At 34.7% G+C, this 18,551-nt stretch overlaps 1 protein-coding gene across 1 annotated transcript in view; it reads right to left on the reverse strand.

Moving 5' to 3' along the window:
- PPFIA2 (PPFI scaffold protein A2) overlaps positions 1 to 18,551 on the reverse strand; it is a 207,179-nt gene that overhangs the window by 32,919 nt on the left and 155,709 nt on the right. Inside the window, exons 10-19 of the mRNA XM_088141851.1 lie at positions 16,234 to 16,317; positions 14,388 to 14,519; positions 13,501 to 13,563; positions 11,113 to 11,204; positions 9,221 to 9,356; positions 7,817 to 8,037; positions 6,305 to 6,542; positions 5,669 to 5,698; positions 3,916 to 4,046; positions 1,364 to 1,518 (exon numbers count right to left, since the gene is read on the reverse strand). Coding sequence (XP_087997977.1) covers positions 1,364 to 1,518; positions 3,916 to 4,046; positions 5,669 to 5,698; positions 6,305 to 6,542; positions 7,817 to 8,037; positions 9,221 to 9,356; positions 11,113 to 11,204; positions 13,501 to 13,563; positions 14,388 to 14,519; positions 16,234 to 16,317 — 1,282 coding nt within the window. The remainder of the gene's footprint in view (positions 1 to 1,363; positions 1,519 to 3,915; positions 4,047 to 5,668; positions 5,699 to 6,304; positions 6,543 to 7,816; positions 8,038 to 9,220; positions 9,357 to 11,112; positions 11,205 to 13,500; positions 13,564 to 14,387; positions 14,520 to 16,233; positions 16,318 to 18,551) is intronic.

The following is an 18,551-nucleotide window of genomic DNA, read 5'->3' on the forward strand; positions in this document are numbered from 1 at the left end:
TGTTTCGTGTGTTTGCTTAAGTTAAAATGCTGCTTTCAGGATTAGTCCCGCATGGCTGAAAGAGAAACCAGTGTTTTCTATTTGTGCTATGAATACAGCAACAAAAAAAAAATTAAAAGAAAGTTTTGTGCACTGGCGTTTGTCTGGTTGATCCTGAGAATGCATCCCCCTCATGACAAGGCCTCATGATAGTGTTATGAATTAAGCATATAGGCTAAAATTTCCCTGTCCTTTCCGTAGAAGCTACCCAGGTAGATGGGTCATATAAAAAGACAAGAATACAAAAACATTACATGAACAGACATTGTGACATCACAGATATTCCAAAATAAATCATAATATTACATCACCCTGCAGATGGGTGTTGTTGTCAAATGATGGGTACATTCATCTCTGCTCTCAGTGTTATTTAATGGCACTATGGAACATTCTATTTTATTATTTTACAAAATGAGAATATGTTCCAACCAATTTATTCTTTGTTTTTCCTCTGGAATTGTTTTTAAAATCTTTCCTAGGGTGTCTGAGTAAATAATCAATACAGTACAATATAGCACAGTACTGGAGTACAATTAAATTGTACTGTACTGTAACTAACAAAGCTTTATGGTAGGGTTGTACAAATTCTCCAAGAAAGGTATATCACAATATGTGGAAATGCAGATAAAGCACCATTTTTCGAATCACTAAAGCAGCTAATTCTTTTTTCAGGTTAATGTGCTGCCTCATAAGTTGCTCTTAATCTAAGAAGGATGAAAAATTTGACAGAAGAAAAATCTTGCAAAATAAGTGATGGGTGAAGTCTAAATTTTTCACTATTTGAATTCTCAATAAGAGTAATAGGAGGATAGCTATGGCTGTGTGGAGTTGGTAGTCCTGTCTCATGTCAAACATTTCTTCTGATTGCTATCCAAGTTTTAATGTGTATGATTTTTAAAGCTCAGAGATCTACCTGTGACTGGAATCTTTCCATGAAACATGGCAAACACTGGCAAAGGAAGTTTAATCTGTGGAGTACTTGGTGCTCTCTGAGCTTGGTTGTTTGTTTGCAGACGTTTTATTACCTGACTAGGTAACATCATCAGTGCTAAACTAGTTCCACAATTCATCCCTGAGCTACATATATTCTCTTCTATTGGAAGCTTAATCTATGTCCTTCAATCACTTAAGAAAACATAGTTCCATGGCAGTAAATATTATTGATGATAGCAGAATGACATGGAAAAAAACGTAATCATTTTAAAAGACAGAAAAGCAAAATGAAACTGAAAGAGAAGCTAGAATATCCATGAAAAAGTTAAAAGTAATAATTTAAAAAATGACTGGAAAACTGTGATCTGAACCTGGAGAAGTCATGTCTTACTCAGCTCTCCAAGTCGTGCCTTCTCTTTTTTACCAAACAAGCGCCCAATTGAAGACTTTATTCCTTTCTTCTTGGGAGCTTTGTGCAAGGAATCCTGGCTGCTATTGACACTGCCAAAGCCAATACTTTCTGGCTCCAGGGATGCAGTCAAACTACTATAAAACACACACAAAAGATAGAGAATTCATTATTGTCCTGATGAAGTTCCATCCAACTAGTCTGCTGTGGAAACAAGTTATGTGAAATCTAATGAGAGTGTCTTCATAATTGGAAACATCAAATTAACTGGCAGAAACCTTCTGGTGCTATCGCAATATTTAGAACTGCACAATTGCTAATTTTCATGTCTCAATAAACTTGATTGAAATGTTTCAGTTTAATAAAAATGACAGGAGATATAATTTATCTGTTAATATAACTATAGTTAGAAAGATTTTAGAATGCTTTTGATGAGAACCAAACAAATTAAATGTTTGATTAAGCAGTTTCTAAGCTGCAACTACTATTATTATTACTACTGTTTTGGTCTTATCTGAGAAATATCTATCCTAAATATAAGATGATGAAACACATTTCCTCCTACAAGGTTTGATGTAAAAGGTTTGAGTATCCTGCTGTCTCCAGTTATTGCAATGTCCACTGTCCAGACTTTTTTGTCTTTCTTATCAACGATTGTTAACTCTGGGGTGTTATGTGGCTGCTGCTGCCATTGTTCTTGTTGTTATCATTATTATTATTTAGACTGATGTATTTGTATGCTTTTTAATTGACTGTACCCCACCCTCTTTATGCTGGTCTTTAACTGTAATAAAGATTTGATTTGATAGACAGAAGAAGTGTTACAATGTCTAGGGAAAAAAAAACATATTTCAAGGACCCACTGCAATCTTATATTCACTACACTATGATCATGATGTAAAGTTTAGGAGCTGATAATGTAATTCTAAAGCATTCTGCAGTATTATTCTGTTTATTTACTCATTCTGCCCATCATCATCTATTAATTTTTTTACTTGGTGCAATAGTATGATTCTTACTAAAGCATTTTGCCTTTCAATAATAAAGTATGGAAGTGACATTATCTGTCTGTCTTTCTGTCTGTCTGTCTATCTATATGGAAAGTATTTCCTGGCAAAAACATGATGCCAGATTCTCAACTTAAAACGCTAATCATATGTATACTATTACCCACCTATGACAACTACAGAGGAGTAAGAATTATATCTTACATTATGTTGACTTACAAGTGACTCTTACTGAATATGAATAACTAAGAAGCTGTAATAAATACACATTGGGATAGGCTTCCCCCACTGGTTGCCCTCCAGATGTATTGGGATTTCAGTTTCCTGATTCCACCAATCAGAATGGAAATGGACCTACATCAAGAAGGGAAAGCAGTTCTAGGAGAACCTTCTCTGCAAAGAAGTTCAACTAAAATTTTAGGTTTTTGTTTTTCTGATTGAAGCTGTTAAGGTTAACTGTTTGTAACATATCCCTAGAGCTGTCAATACTCAGATGGTCAACTTTGTCTTTTCCTCTTATTGCTTATAAAGCCCTTCTTTAGCCATCCTTTAACTTACCTTTCTTGGTGGCAAGGGCAAACAGATACATGAGCACTAGACAGCAAAATCTCCAAACCTAGCCTTCCCAACATGCAGAAGTAAATGTTTCAATTGGGGTGAACACTTAAAAGGGAAAATAATAACTTCTTTACATTCAAACGTAAGTCCTTATACCAAAAAAACAAACACAAAACCTACCATGCATTTTTGTAATGAGTGATAAAAGACTAAAAAAGTCTAAGTCATTTTTATTATTTTTTTCTTTTTTTCAAATGCTTCTTTTTTAAAAAATTATTCCTTCTACTTTCTGAATTCATTAGGCATCCCCCGGCCCCTGGCCTTTATTACTAGGACTGAATTACTCTTTTTCTCTTGGGGTAGGACACTTCTTTCTCTGACTACTTTAGAAATATTTTCCTTCAACTGCCAATTCCCCACCCAATCTCTCTGAACCCCACTTACCAGGATGTTAACCTTCTGAGCTATAGCTGACTTTAAAAAGTCTACATTGCAACACCATAAATTATTTACAATCCTTTCTTGTATATTCAAAAAGGTTACTAGGGCTATGCAAACCTGCAGTCCTTCACAAGCACCTGTACACATTTCAGCCAAGATCCATATGTTTAGTATTTCAGTACCCAAATACTAAACTCTATCATTTAACTATTGTTATATCCAGTGATATGTGTAACCAGCACAACTAATTTTAATCACACTCTGATTTGTTCATTTGTAACCCATAAAAAGAAAATACCAGAAAACATTAGGCACCAGTTGATTATCCAAAGACAGCATGAAACTGAAGATCAGCCATTCAGATTAGACTGGAATGCATATCTGGAAAACTGATCTAAATCTATTTCAGGATAACCAAGTTTAACTAGCATGGGGTGAAAGTCATGTGGAAGTTAACTTGAAACTCATATGGATGAATCTATTAAAAAATACACAACACATGACTATGTCAAACAAACTAATTCCTACCTTCTGGCATCATTGTGGTATGAAGAAGGTAGAGTGTGAGTCATTCTAATGGCTCTAGGTGTAGGTGGAGGGGAGGTTTCACATTTTATTGTAGCTTTGTCTTCATGTCCATCTTCTTCAACTACTGCAATCTGCAAGTAAACCATTTTTATAAAATGCAGCTGAGAAACCCTTTTAAGGAGCTGGGGCGGGGAAACTGTTGGAAAGCCAACCACTTTCCAAGCAAAGGTAAGGACATCAAAAAAACAAACGAACAAATAAATAGCATTCCATTCCTAGAACAAGAGGTAGAATAAAGGTGCAAAGCACAAGTGTTTCCACAGCCATACAATTATGGCCATACAGTCCCAATTTCCAGGACTGGATATGACATTAAGCATGCATTTAGCTCTTGCAAAATTGTTATGATTATTGTTATTAAATTGAGAAACAGGTTTCCTGAGCTGGGGAGGATATGCAAAATAGGATATGGGTGGAAGTAAAGTTTATGTCACTTTCTCTCATCTTTAAGTTCTAATCCAGATTCTCTCTGTATACTACTAATAGCCAATGAACAAGATCCAAAGGCCAATTAAGGAGTTACTTATATGTCTTCTTTGCCCTTTGCCATTCAGATAAATAATGTTTGAAGTAAAATGGACATGTTGGTAGACAAGATTGGCCCCTTACATATTTTGACTTTTCTATTATTTTCTGTGAATCCAATACAACACCAGATGAAAGGCTGTTCTGATTGCCATCTTTCCTCCCTCCCCCGTTTTGATTAATTTTATATACATACATATTTGTATAAGAATGGTATAAGATACCATTCTAATTTAGGCTGTTTTATAAGATTGGTTAATTAAATAGTGAACCAATGCTGTTTTATATGTATATATACTAAATAAGAATTATTGTGAATAAAACTAGTAAAAAATGAATCTCAGCGATGGCACAAATCTAACTTATTTTGGTTAGATTTTGAGAATGGAAATTCTTGAATTTAAGTTAGCTTTTAGCTAGTCTTGTTTATTTATTATTTTATTTATGAAATTTATTACCTACTTTTCATCACTAAAAATAATTTTAGAGCAGAGTTAGAACATAATAAAAGCATAAATATTTACAGCAGGCGAAACCATTTTACTGCAAGAATAGGGGAGGCAACAGCAAAGAAGCTGTAGTAGAAATTCAGCAAAAAGTGAACATGGGAAAAAAAAAGAGTGTCTAGTGGATGATATGTCTGGTTTCAGTCATTAATTAACATGTACAGAAGTCCACCACCACAAGGAGGATGAGGAAGCTCACAAAGTGACTTTGATCCAGTCACTATTTCTCAGACCAACATACCTCACAAAGTATAAATTGGAAAAAGGACACTTCCAGGGGAAAGGTGAGATATAGTTTAATAAATATAAACAAAAATATACCTTTTTCAGCTGTCATATAATTAATTTCTAATAGATGTGACATATGGTCTTTTCTTAACACTTATCTAAGAAGGGCTGTTTTGTTAAAAATCTTTGGTCCAATGTGGGTTTCCTGAGAAGCGGGTGATCTCTTCTTGGATCATCCAGATGATCTGCTTCAACTAGAATGAATTAAGCTATGAAGGGTTGGGACTGAAAGAATTTCCACATCCTCAGAAAACCATATCTTGGGGAAAAAAGTATTTGTAAAGCCCTGAATCTGAAAGATGCTAGAAATAATTAACCTCTGTCAGAAAAAGAAAAGAAAAAAGAAAAGAATAATGTATTTTTAAAAAGTATACCTTTCTTCGATGTTTCCTGAGATCACTTGGCTAGAGTTGATAATGAAGAAAAGAAAAACAGAGTATTATCAGAATGATTTATTATTTTTTATAAATCCTGTGTTCCTTTCTATTAAGATCCATATTAAAATTTTCTAATCCATATGAACTGTTGGCTCTTCTGGTGAAATGTCCTTCCGTTCCACCAACCCAGCTGCCATTGAATCCAAAATAAAATATGGTTGGTATCCAAGGAGGAAGAGGAGGAAGAGTGGACTGGGTTTTCACTTACATTTATAGTTTTAAGAAATATCGTTAACATTTAAAAAATCTGGTATTATACTAGAAATAACAAACTGAAGTGATAGCAAGTGTCTTTATGTCAGCAGCTTAAAAATACATTCTGTTTTTATTATTTACTTTATCTTCTATTAACACTAGGAATTGGTCCAAATCAAAAATTTATAATGATTTGTGTTAATAGTTAATAAGATATTATTACATACATACATACATACACACACACACACACACAGATACCAAAAGACGAATGCCCCCCAAAAGAGGGAAGAAACAAGAAATGAAAGATAACCCTATGTAGAGAATTCCTTAGCTATTAAATAAACCTAGCAATCAGCAGAAAGCTGTACTTCTTACCAGTGTCATGATGCCCATCCGATCCATCTCCCTAGCTGGGCTGCGGGGAGTGAGTTTAGGAGTTGAGTGCCCACTGGGAGGAGAGGAGCTTGCTAGCGAAGATGCGGTAATTGAGCCAGTGATAGATGTTCCAGGATGAACCCTTGCCAGATTTAAGCCTTCTAGACTCACACTAGCAACTCTATTTTCTATTTCTTCAGCACGCAGTTCTGTGGATTCTTTTTCTTCCTGGATTAACCTGTAATAGTCAACCAAGACACAGCTAAAATGCAGTCATTTTCATGAGAATGTTGTTTTGTTGTGTTAATAGGAGTTGTAATTGTTCTCCCTGCCTGTTACCCAGAACACCTTACAGGAGTGGAATACTTTCAAAGGCAAATTGGAGTAATTACCACAAGTGGCAGAGATTGGGAAATGACTGCAAGGAGGAGTTTGGAGGAGAGAGCTGTGTATCATCTATCCTGTCCTTTGCCCTCTAAGCTAATATGCTGTCACCTAAAATAATGGAGATGGAGTTTCTAGGTCAGTGCCCAAAATTTAATTGCCATCTTTAAAAATAAATTTGTATAATGAATTTGAGGGGTGACCAGCAACAAATATTCATGTTTCGATTTTCCATCTTTTAACAATTCTTTTTAAAAGTAGCCATGATGGGCACAAATTGCATCAGGAGGGATTGAACTGCTGGGATGATAGTTTAATTTTTTATTTCATATCATTTCTGGTTGCATCCACCAATTGTTATTTTCCCTTTTGCGAAAAATATGCTGTGCTTGTATGCTTTTATTAGAGAGGCTGAACAGGATTTCCAGGGGAGAACTTTATCTCAAAACAGTAGCATGGGGAAAAAAGTTACTATCTTCCTTTCTCTATTGCCACAGTCACAACTGTCTATTTCTTAGGGTTATGTAACTGTATAGTAAGGAGTAATTTGGCATATTCCTCTTTTAGCCATGGGAATCTCTTTTTCAATGCATTAAACATCCTGGGCATCCAGAGGAGCAAAATATTAATACTGTTTTAACTTTGATCTTAGATTTTTGCTTGCCTAGAATTTTCTAAGAACATTCAGAGACTAAGAAAGGCTCACAAAATGAACAAAGAATTCAGCAAGTTTTCTAAGGTCATCCTCTGTATCCTTACTATATTTAGGTTTCCTCATCATTTTCTATGTCAGTCCCTGCCAGATACTTCAGCTTTGATAAACCCTAACTATAATCAGGTCTACAGAAAGCTAATACATTTTAATTTGGGGAATTTGCAGAAAGGTACCCTATATTGATAATTAAAAAAAAAAATCCAGAAGAAGGCGATGGCAAACCACTTCCATATTTTTTCAAAGAAAACCGTATGTCCATGAAAAAAAACAGAAATCACATTGACTTAAAAAAGGTTTTACCTTACTAAGGGGACAATACATTGGATTGTTCTATGATTGATTGATTGATTGATTGATTGATTGATTGATTGATAGATAGATAGATAGATAGATAGATAGATAGAGTAATGTACCTGATTTCTTTATTGATTGCATCTAGTTGTTCCTGAAGCATCATAGCAAGGGTCTGAGCATCGGAATGTCCACTTGGTGACAGAAGGTCCATTGAACTAAAAATTGTATCTCTATCATCATCATCTATATCAGACATTTCAGTGTCGCTCTCAAAAGGATGGCTGCTTAGAACTCCAACTGGTTGATTTCTATTCCAGTCATGATCTCCAAGGGATTTTACCTAATTACAAATTGTAGAAATGCATATAGATCAGTCTAATTCTAAAAGTTAATTTTCACAGAACAGCTTACATTTTAAAACACTACTGAGGTTATTAACACCTTTCAATTTTCTCACGCCATTTGTACACTTAAACTATTCTTGTTAATTTCTAACAGCTGCATTATGATATCACACTGACCTTCATTTCAATCTGTTATAAAAATACCAGGTATACAGATTTATCTTACAAGAGGCCCAAAATAGTTTAAGCCAGGAAGTGTGAGGGTTTTTTTCCCCTGTACTGGTGACCATTAGCATTGTAAGACAATTTGGGTTCACAGTACAATATAATGGATATCCCAGGATGATATGAAATTAAAGGTAAGATTTCTAAGGACTATACTTTGATTTTTTAAAAAATGCTCCAATAAACTGAAACTACACTGGAAACGTAAACCTTCATTAGGTCTTGTTTATGGCTTCCAATCCAGTAAAAGAAACAGAATAAGGGAAGCTAATGTTTCAAGATTTGGCCTGAGGAAATTGCCTAAAGCAGAAGATTTGGATGTTATAAATAGCAAATGGGTCTACTCCATTTCTTTTTATTGTACTTTTACTAGGAAGTGCATTTTATGTTTAATATTAAATTAGAATTGTATTATTACTGTAATCTTAAGTCCAGAAATAAGGAATCCTACTTCTCCCTCCAATATCAAAATTGTTTTATAGTCTTTAGATATGCACTTTGCCTTGGCTGACTGAGAGATAATTTGCTGCTTTCAGACAGGGCCAGATTATCTGATGGGCACAACGACACAGTGTCCACGTATATGAAGCTCTTGGGGGTTTCCAAAAGGTTTTTTAATCATCTCTTTGGGCCTAAAACCTTTTTTAAATTAGAAAGTGCCCACACACACACACACACACACACACACACATATTTTTCTACCTTTTAAATATATGAATAACAAAAACAGAGGCACGTGTTTGAGATATGTAGCCATATCAATTGGATGAATAAATAAATCGATGATCCTATCATATAATCCACATGATGTATATAATTAGAGCTATTATCTATAGGAGTATCCAAGGACTATGGAAAGTTAATTCCAGCCTTGGCCTCAGTCAGCAAAATGTCTTAAGTTAGCTGTGCTTATGACTGTAATCTTATTAAAGAAAAATGTTATAAAATATAAACCTTTGGTTCATCTCTTCGGATTCCCATACGACCTCTTCTAGGTCTCCTTATCACTTTAGTAGACCTATAATCTGGTTGACTATCAACTAGTGAGCTCACAGAGTACCTCAGTTCTGCTGATGAATCAAGATGTGTTCTGAAAAACAATTGTGGCAGAGGATTTAGATTAAAAAAAAAAAAGACTCAAAATTTCACTTAAAATATTTTTTTTACATGCAGAGGATATCATCCTAGAATTTGTTACAGATCAATAAAAATAGAATATGCTTCTTGCATACTGAAGGGAATTGCTTTGTAAAGTATTTTAATGAAAAAGGAAAAATCAAAGTGCAATATATTTTTCTGAAAGACTATGGTTCTTATTGGCAGAAGAATCAGACTGGAATTGGACAGTCAAAGGCTAAAAACTCAAACTTCAATTCACTGGCAATTTGAGTCCCTCCCTCCCTCCCTAACATGCGCGCGCGTGCACACACACACACACACACACACACACAGAGGCATCTACTTAAGAGGAAGCCATAAGGATTAAAATTGGATCATCCCAACATAAACTAGAAATGCTAGGAATTTGTCCTTTCTGTACTGACTTCTGAGATTAACATGCAGACTTATTTATCTGTTTGTTTGTCAAATTTCTAGGGTGCCAAACTCCAAAAATACCATGGGGAGCTTCGCAAGATTAAAAAAAACAACATTATATATAAAAACAGCACACAATATTATATAAGAGCACAGAAATCAGCTGAGGGAACAATACAACATATTTCCACATCACTCCTCAACTAAAAGGGGTCTGTTGCAAACATCTTAAACCAAGGCCTTGGGGAAAAAAGAAGCTTTAGAGACCACTTGAAGACAGGCAAGATGGGGGCCTTATGGATTTCAAAGGAGAGATGCAGTGACAGAGAGGGCTCATTTCCTGAGTACTGATAGCTGACACAGTTTAATCAACAAGACCCAAAGCAAGTCAACACCTATGAATTTTGCACTGCACCTCTCAATTAAAAAACTTATTTTAGGACAACATATGCACAGAAGCATGCATTTAAAAAGAAATCATTTTTAGAAATGTATATTTAGTGGCAAAATGTCATCAAGAGAATGTACTTAATGAACATTTTCTTATAAAGTTGTTAAGTAACAACTTAGTATAAAATTGAACACAGTTTATGAAACAACCCATGTGAAAATGAATATACCAGAAATCTGATCGATCTGTGACATTTATAAATTGATCTGAATTCCATGAGAAAAAACAGGAATACAGATGTAATTAATAAATGAGGTTTATCTGTTTCATTTCCTATTAAAAATGTTCCAAGAACTAAAAAATAAAATAAAAGCACCAATAAAAATAAACCCAAAAACATATTAAGCAAAAAGGTAAATAATAATACAAGTTCCACGCTTCCTCCCAACCTATGATTCTATGATCTTGTGATTCATTTTCATAACTGATTTAGCTGATAGTTGTTTACTTCCACAGTTATTGAACTATATGGTTAGATGGGCAGCCACATAAATATGATTAAAGAAATACTTCTGTGTCACAAGGATGTAAACAGTTACAGCTCTGTTCCACTACAGCTTCCTAGCTGCTGATATTTAAGACGTGCTACTGAGTTTGGAGATAAACACCAGCTATCTAATAGTCATGATACCTCTATTCTCTATCCTCAGAGAAGCATTCTAGTCCCTTTTAAAGCTATTTAAATTAGTGGCCCTTATCATATCTGGTGACAGCAAATTTCACAATTTAACAATCCTGCAAACAGTAATCAAACTATCAATAATCCATTATGGGTGAAGAAAAGTGTTTTCAATATATGATTATTGAAACATATCAAAATAATTTTATTAAAGAAAATGTCATTATTTTCTTGTGCTACCTTGACAATGTGGGCTCAATTAAAGAACCTGCTCGTATTTTCAACTGGTCAAGTTCAGCTCTCAGCTTGTCTATCTCTTCTGCTAATCTTTCCTGAAAGTTGAAACAATAATAAAGATTAACATAGATATATGGTACTTTAAAAAATATTTATCAAACTTTATTGTCATATAATATCAGCCCTCTGAATAGTTGAGTTCTAGAAAAATCTACATGAGTTACCTAGCCTTCCCCCAGTACAACATCTGGATGATCTTGTCTGGGCTTGGAAGCTAAGGACACTCAAGTCTTGTTAGTATTTAAGATGGAAGACCAGTAGGGAATCTCAGCCAGTACACTAACCTGGATGGGGTAGTTGAAAACATCCCAGAAAAAGGCAATGGTTACTACTTCCCTACTGTGGTGTCTTCTAGATGTACTGTTGACTCCCACAATCACTATCTACTAGCATGCTGCCTTAGAAATTATGAAAGGCAGAAGGCACTAGGTAGGGGAAGGGTCACTTAGACTAAATCTTTATATATGGATATTTGTTACTGGAATACATGTGTAGAAGAACCATTAAAATCATCTGATAAAACATGCCTACAGATCTTCTGACAATACTGAATTATTAACAAGGGATTTGTGGACAAAATTGGTGTTGTTAAGTATGTTCAACTGCAACTTTCATCTTCAGTGCAGAATGATGAGAGATGGACCAATTCATTATGTACAGAGAACTGATCTGGAGTAGCATCATTAATGAGCCTGGAGATTCCAAATGTGACAAATAGAAAACTGGAAATACTCTTCAAATATTCTAAAATTGTTGCATTTTCACCAAATTTACATTCTTTCTTCACTATTTTAAAGAATTTTAATACAGGAACAGCTTACAATAAAGGCATCGACCCAACTAAAACTAGCTGTCACCAAGTCAGTTACAAGCAATGAGGCTTTTATGTGTAGCTGTTGGTAATTTTTCCAGTGGGATGCTTACTGTTATCAAGATGAAGTACAAAGGGTGAGCTTTCTCATTAAAAAAGTATAGCCTAATATAACAGTTTGAGCTCAGATTTGTTATAGGATAAAAACACTGGCCTTAGTGGAGATCTACATTATTAGTAAGCTAGTCTGTTAACAGAAATATAATCTAGAAACATTTGTCAAATATAACTCAAATGTTAGTGAAAGTAAAAGTCAGTTAAAATACAGAGGATTTTATATACTAGTCCTTACATCAGTTCTGGCTTCCTGAAACAAGTCTATTTTTCCCCTTGGGAGAAGTATTTTCAGTGACTTCCTCAATTTAGTTTACTACAGATTCTCTTCCGCTCAAGGAATCTCTCCAGAAAATAACCACCATTCATACACTCCCTTGCTCTCGCTCTTTTTTTTTTTTTTGTATCTATAATGGTTTGTATTATTTAGGTTATGACTTAGTGAATCTGTCTGAATTGCATTTACTAATTTGGCATTTTTCTTATTCTTATGCATAGTTTAAATAAAAACAGTATTTAAAAAAGAAAGAAAAAGGAACTTCTCCAAAACTTTGTCACAACTTGGCATTTAAATGGTTTAGAGTACTCTTCTCCTGTGCTGACTTTCAAAATGCAATATAAACAAAGAGAGCCAATACAGCAGGTGGTTAATGCATTATGCTAGAATTGCACAGGCCCCTAGTTAAATTTCAGTTGAACCAAGAAGCTTACTGGGTCACCTTGGGCCAATCACTCCCTCTGGGCCCATCCAACATGATAGGACTATTTATGGGAGATAAAATGTACGTTGCCATAATATCCTTGACCACGTTAGAGCAAATGTAGCTTACTGATACAATAAAGGAACAAATAGTAGAAATATAGCCATATGCATCACAGAAGTTTTGTACTTTCAGTGGGGATGGATAGGAACTCTAATCATATTTCTGTTCCAATCCCTGCACCCCTACAAACTCTGCTCCTGATATGTAAGGGATTTGATACAACAGAGGGAGGAAAGGAAATCACCAAAGCTGGGAATGTTGGAAAAAGTGTCTGTTTACATGAATGAAGTATGTCTGGATTCATATGAAATCCAATCTAAAGATGAGACTTTTATCAGAAAAAGAATCCTGTTCTGTTAAGAACAGTCTATATATATAGATAAGCATAAATGGAAGGAAGGACCACACTTTGTATTCTTTGGATGAGCACATTAAATAACAACACTGTAATGTCATCATGTCCTGGACAGATGTTGAATCCATCTATTACTGTTCAGTATTTCTTTTTCTAAGGACAATTGTCTTACTCTCAAATAATTGTGTATATAACTGTGGCCTAGGATTAATTCTTATGATTAGTTTTTTTAAAAAAACATTCAGCTGCTAGGTTTATTAATAAAGACTGTAATTTATCTAGAATACCTTATCATGTAAAGATTCTTCCAAATTCTTTCTGAAGCTTTCTGATTCTTGTATTAAAACATTCTAGGAGGGAGAAAATAAAAGCTACAATAAGATCTAATGAAATAATTATTACCCAATCAAGGTTAACAAATAAACACATATCAATGATATTTAAAGTATTTTTATCTCTAACATATAGGTTTATTGTTAAAAGTCCTTCATTAATTCAATCCAAGTCTGAATATGTTAAAAGATACTCCCACTAATATTAAAATTTCAAAATTGATGCCAACATATGATTAATATTGTAAAATTAAGAGACTGATTTCATTGGTGACCTATAGGTATTGCCAGTTACATTCAATCAGAGCAGGTAAGAGGGGATACCTGCAAAAGGGTGGAGATATTGGATAAGAAGCATGAATTACCTCCTGATTCCACTAGCTCATTTCCTTCCCCACTGTCCACTCACACTGAAGAACTGAGACAAATTATAGTTTCACATCGTAATAAGCATTGTATAATGGATAAGAGTATCTCAGAGGAACACTGACTGTCTGTAGTGACGACACACTGCTGTTATCGTACCATAAGAATGGGACTCTACCTAAAGTGTTATGGAAGTGAAAGCAGTGACAATGAGACACTAGAAATGGGCAAGAACCAACTAGCGGCATACTGTTGGCTTTTAAAACTCTGGTGGTGGTCCTGTGCGCCATTATGGAAAGCTGATGAAGGAAGAAAGTCACCAGGGACTGCAGAAACAAGACGAGAAGAATTTCTTGTTGGCGCAATGGGTTGTGCCCCAGATTTTTTAATGCCTTTATTCCATAGGATCAAGTGAAAAATAAAAATAACTATGAACATGAAGCAATCAGCATGCAGATTATTTGCTCATTTTTTACCTTTTCTTCCAACGCTGCCATTCTCTCTTTCAAATGTAGCTGCAAACGTTCATTAGATTCTGTCAAAAGTCTGTCCACAGTATCAGACAATCTTTTGTTATGCTCTTCATTCATTTTTTCTCTTTGCCTTGCCTTTCAATAAAGTTCAAAGGAAATAAAGCAAGCAGTTTCAACATTAATTAAAACCAAAATACTGGTCAAAGATTCATATTGGCTTCTTTGATCTCAAGTCACAGTATTAATGCTGTGATAAAATGGCATGCAGAAAAACAAATGCTGAAACAGAATACAACTGAGCAACTGAATAGAGAACTGAAAAATTTAGTAGCTGAAACATTCAGTCATATATTCAACTATAGATGAAAGGGTTAACCATTCTGATTTTTTTCTTCCAATAGAGGTATGTGGCCTTCATTTGCTATTCCTATTCAAAAGCACACAGTGATTTTAAATCAAATGTTTAGAAGTGCCACAAATAACCATACATTGCACTGTGGGCTGTTTCTGTTCAGAGTTCCAGCTAGCCAGCTACTCCCATTTCTAGTATACATCATTTCATTCAAGGGTTCCTCCAACATGCATTTAGTGTTTTGTGGTCAATACATAAGCTCAGTCTCATGGCTTTGTTTGGATAGATTTTTCCCCTTTGTTTTATCCTCATGGCTCCTTCCTCCCTTTCTTCTGATATTTTTCCACATTTTGGGATGTACCTAGACTGACACCTCTTTCCTTTGTTTTGGATACGTAGCCACCAGCACTCTGCACCTGAGTGGTTAATTAGAAAGGTTTTGTTAAAGATTACCACAGGAGCCTGATTTTTTTCCCAAAGCAATGGATATTCAGCATTTTGAAAATAGTCTCATGAGCATTCACTTCATGGTTCATGGTTGTGATTTCAACTTCCCTTTTTCATGTTCACTTCTCATGAAAATACAGTAAATTTTGTGTAACAAATGACTGATGCCACTTGATTAAGCTATTATTAGTTCTATGTATTTATATATTTCAAACTATTGCATTTAAAGTGTTTTTAAAAAAAAATTAATAATATTTTTTTTTATATATATTAACTGTTTTAAAGTCTTGTTGTATGCCTCCCAGAGACACTTTTGTGTGAGATGGGTGGCCATATATTTGATGAATGAATGAATGAATTTACAATTTGCGGCTAGATCATATAGCTGGTAACCTACAGGTTTCCACAAGAGCTACCCCTGTGATCACAGCAATGGTGACAATTTAAATAGAGGTGTCTTGCAACATATTCTATCCCCTCCACAAAACTCCACATAATTATGGCTGTCTAAATGAATGAACATGTTTTATTTTCTACAAAATACACCTACCTTTGTCCTTTGTTTTAAAAAAGTAAATTGTTCCTTCTGTGTATTCCAGCTATCATCCAGGATTGCCTTCCATTCCTATCTAAAATTCTGAAGAGAGTAGCTTCCTTTCAATTTCCTGTTACTGTCAGCAGTTCTCATGGAACTGTTTCAATTGGAAACTGTGTGGGAAATTCAGCTGAGTCAGCACTGGCTTGTGTTATAAATGATCTGCTGGTGGCCAAGGCAAACTATCAAAAAGGGCAAAGACTGCAATGTGATGTTGCTTTTGTCATTTGGACAAAAACAGAAAACTTCTGCTGATGCCCACAGTGGGGCTCTGTATTTTAGTTATGATTTTAAACTGGATTGTAGTGTGTTATTCCTTGGGTATCTTGATATTGTACTGCACTGAGTTATGAGTTCATGAAAAATAAAACAACAGCAATGGCTACTATTATTTTACATGCATATATGTCATGGAATAAACAGCTGAACTCAAACTATAATGTAAATATGCATACCCTTTGAAGTTCTTGATTCTTCTCTTCCAACTGAGCCTCTAGGTGCCTCATGCGTTCTTCAATATTGCCATGTCTTTCTTCTGCCTATAAAAATAATATACATTGGTGTGAAACTTTAAATAGCTTTTTAAATCAAAATGTTCATTTTCAAAAAAGGAAATATAAAGCAAGCTACTACTAACTGCAAAACTTAATTTTATTCAAACAGGCAGCTGAACAGCATCGCTTGAAATGTGTCAGCTTACAAAGGCCTGTTACATCCAAGCATCCAGCAAAACATTGGAGTTATTTATGAGCAATGAAATCAGCCAAATGTAACATGCAGACTGTGCATGGTTTGAACACAAACCTGCCATCATAAAATTGTAAGCTCTTTAAGCATTGAACTGCACAATGGTTGATTATCAATAAAATAAATACAGAAATTAAAGATTTCTTAAAAATATGAAAACAAAATCAGATGGATTCTATTTAGCAATAGAAAGTAAAGTCCTGTAGGACTACCTTCCTACGTATGGAGATCATTTCTTGTAGTTTAGCTTCCATAACATATTGATAATCATCAGATGAGGTAGAAGAGGTTGGATCAGACTAACGTCAAGGAAAAGGAGAGGGACAAAATTGAAAAATCAGAACTAAAGACACCACACTGAACAGAATACAGCACAGAATGCTTAAAAGAAAAGTGTGATTGCAAATTTAATATTTTAACTGACAAAATTTTATGTAGAATAAACCACACTTACAATAGGGTGATATGAGGCAGTTGATGCAGATGGAGTGAAAACAATGGAATGCTAAAAAAGCCAACAACCTAAGTATGGAAATTCCAGGTTAGTGATGGCTGGCTGATGAGAAATTATTCTTCCTCCACAGAGGGGTATTCAAAGTTACTATGGCAAATACCAGGTCTGATTGGAATTTGGGTAAACTCATAATTAGAGTGTGAAAAGTCAGTGCCAGAATGTGTTTTTGAAGTTTATCCTACAATCATAATGAAAACAGGGTATACAATGTTACAGATTATATTAAAGTAAATGGATTAAACATTTTTAGAATAATGTCATGGAGATTCCCTTAGAAGTGTAAAAGCAGATAACTAAATGACACTGTACTTCTAGGTAAAAGAACAAACTCCTCTTACAATGAAGAGTGCTTAATAGGGGTGAATATAAAGCAAATGTCTAATTGCTTTACCAAGTGTGTAGACCACAGCTGGATATGCTACGACTGCATTTTGTTGTGGTGCACTGAACCACAATCTGGGCAAATATATTACCATGGATTCTCAGTTGACTATAAACATTCAGTGAAACTCTAAAAAGTATTGTGGACTTAGTCTTTATCTAACCAAGCAATGCGATTTTATGTGAAAATTGCAAAATAGTTCTATCCCATTAAGTTCAATCAGGTTTACTTCCAAGTAAGTGAACACATGATTGTAACCTAAATTTATACTATTAGATTTGCACTTTTCAGTCAGCCCTTTTCACTTCTGTAAAAACAAGTATGCTGTTTGAAAACAATTTGTGATTTATCCAGCTAAATGCAGGCAGATATCTATGTGGGCCACTGCTATTTCGGCAATCCCTGGCAGGTGGTAAAATCAGAAAAACATATTGAGTTTCTGGCAGGTATCAGAGATGCCCGGTGAGCTGCATTTGAACTTGATGGCACACAAATTAAGAGAAGACACTAAAGATTATTTCAAGATACTAATTATTAAATAATCCAAAACATCTTGAATAGTCAGTGCAAAGCATAAAACCCCATCTATTGCTTCAATCTATTGCTTAAAAATGGCTAATTCATTCAAAGGGGAACATCGTTTTTACTATAAATTCCATGAACATAAGGAGGATGTTCTCATACCTTTCATGGATAGTCCCTTCTGTTGGCTACAAAAAGGATCAAATTGGAAAAAATACCACAGAGAGGGCTTACTCTATCTCTGAAACAAAGCTAAACTTTCAACTTTTTCTGAAACAATCAAGAGAATATTATTTCCAGAGAACAGAAGGACAGAGGTCAAACTTTCTAACCACCTAATCTCAGAACTGAGATGTATGATTAGGCAACTGACCCCACTGTCCTGTCAGAAAAAGAATTTTATAGGTTTTCCCTTTTTTTTCAGTGTCCTGTGGGAGGTAATTAGAATACCCAGAAAACAAATCTCAGTTGTTTCCAAAGACAATAACTGTACTACTCGCTTCCAGAACCACAAAAAGCTATTATAAGATATAAGTATAAGAAGAGTCCAGTTGAATAAGGCCATAGACCATTCTAGTCTAGCATTATATATCACATGGTAGCCCACT

The sequence above is a fragment of the Python bivittatus genome, unplaced genomic scaffold, assembly GCF_059951505.1.
Source record: "Python bivittatus isolate LINGU-HERP-01145 unplaced genomic scaffold, Pbiv_v1 ctg000330_np1212, whole genome shotgun sequence".
NCBI classification, from domain to species: domain Eukaryota; kingdom Metazoa; phylum Chordata; class Lepidosauria; order Squamata; family Pythonidae; genus Python; species Python bivittatus.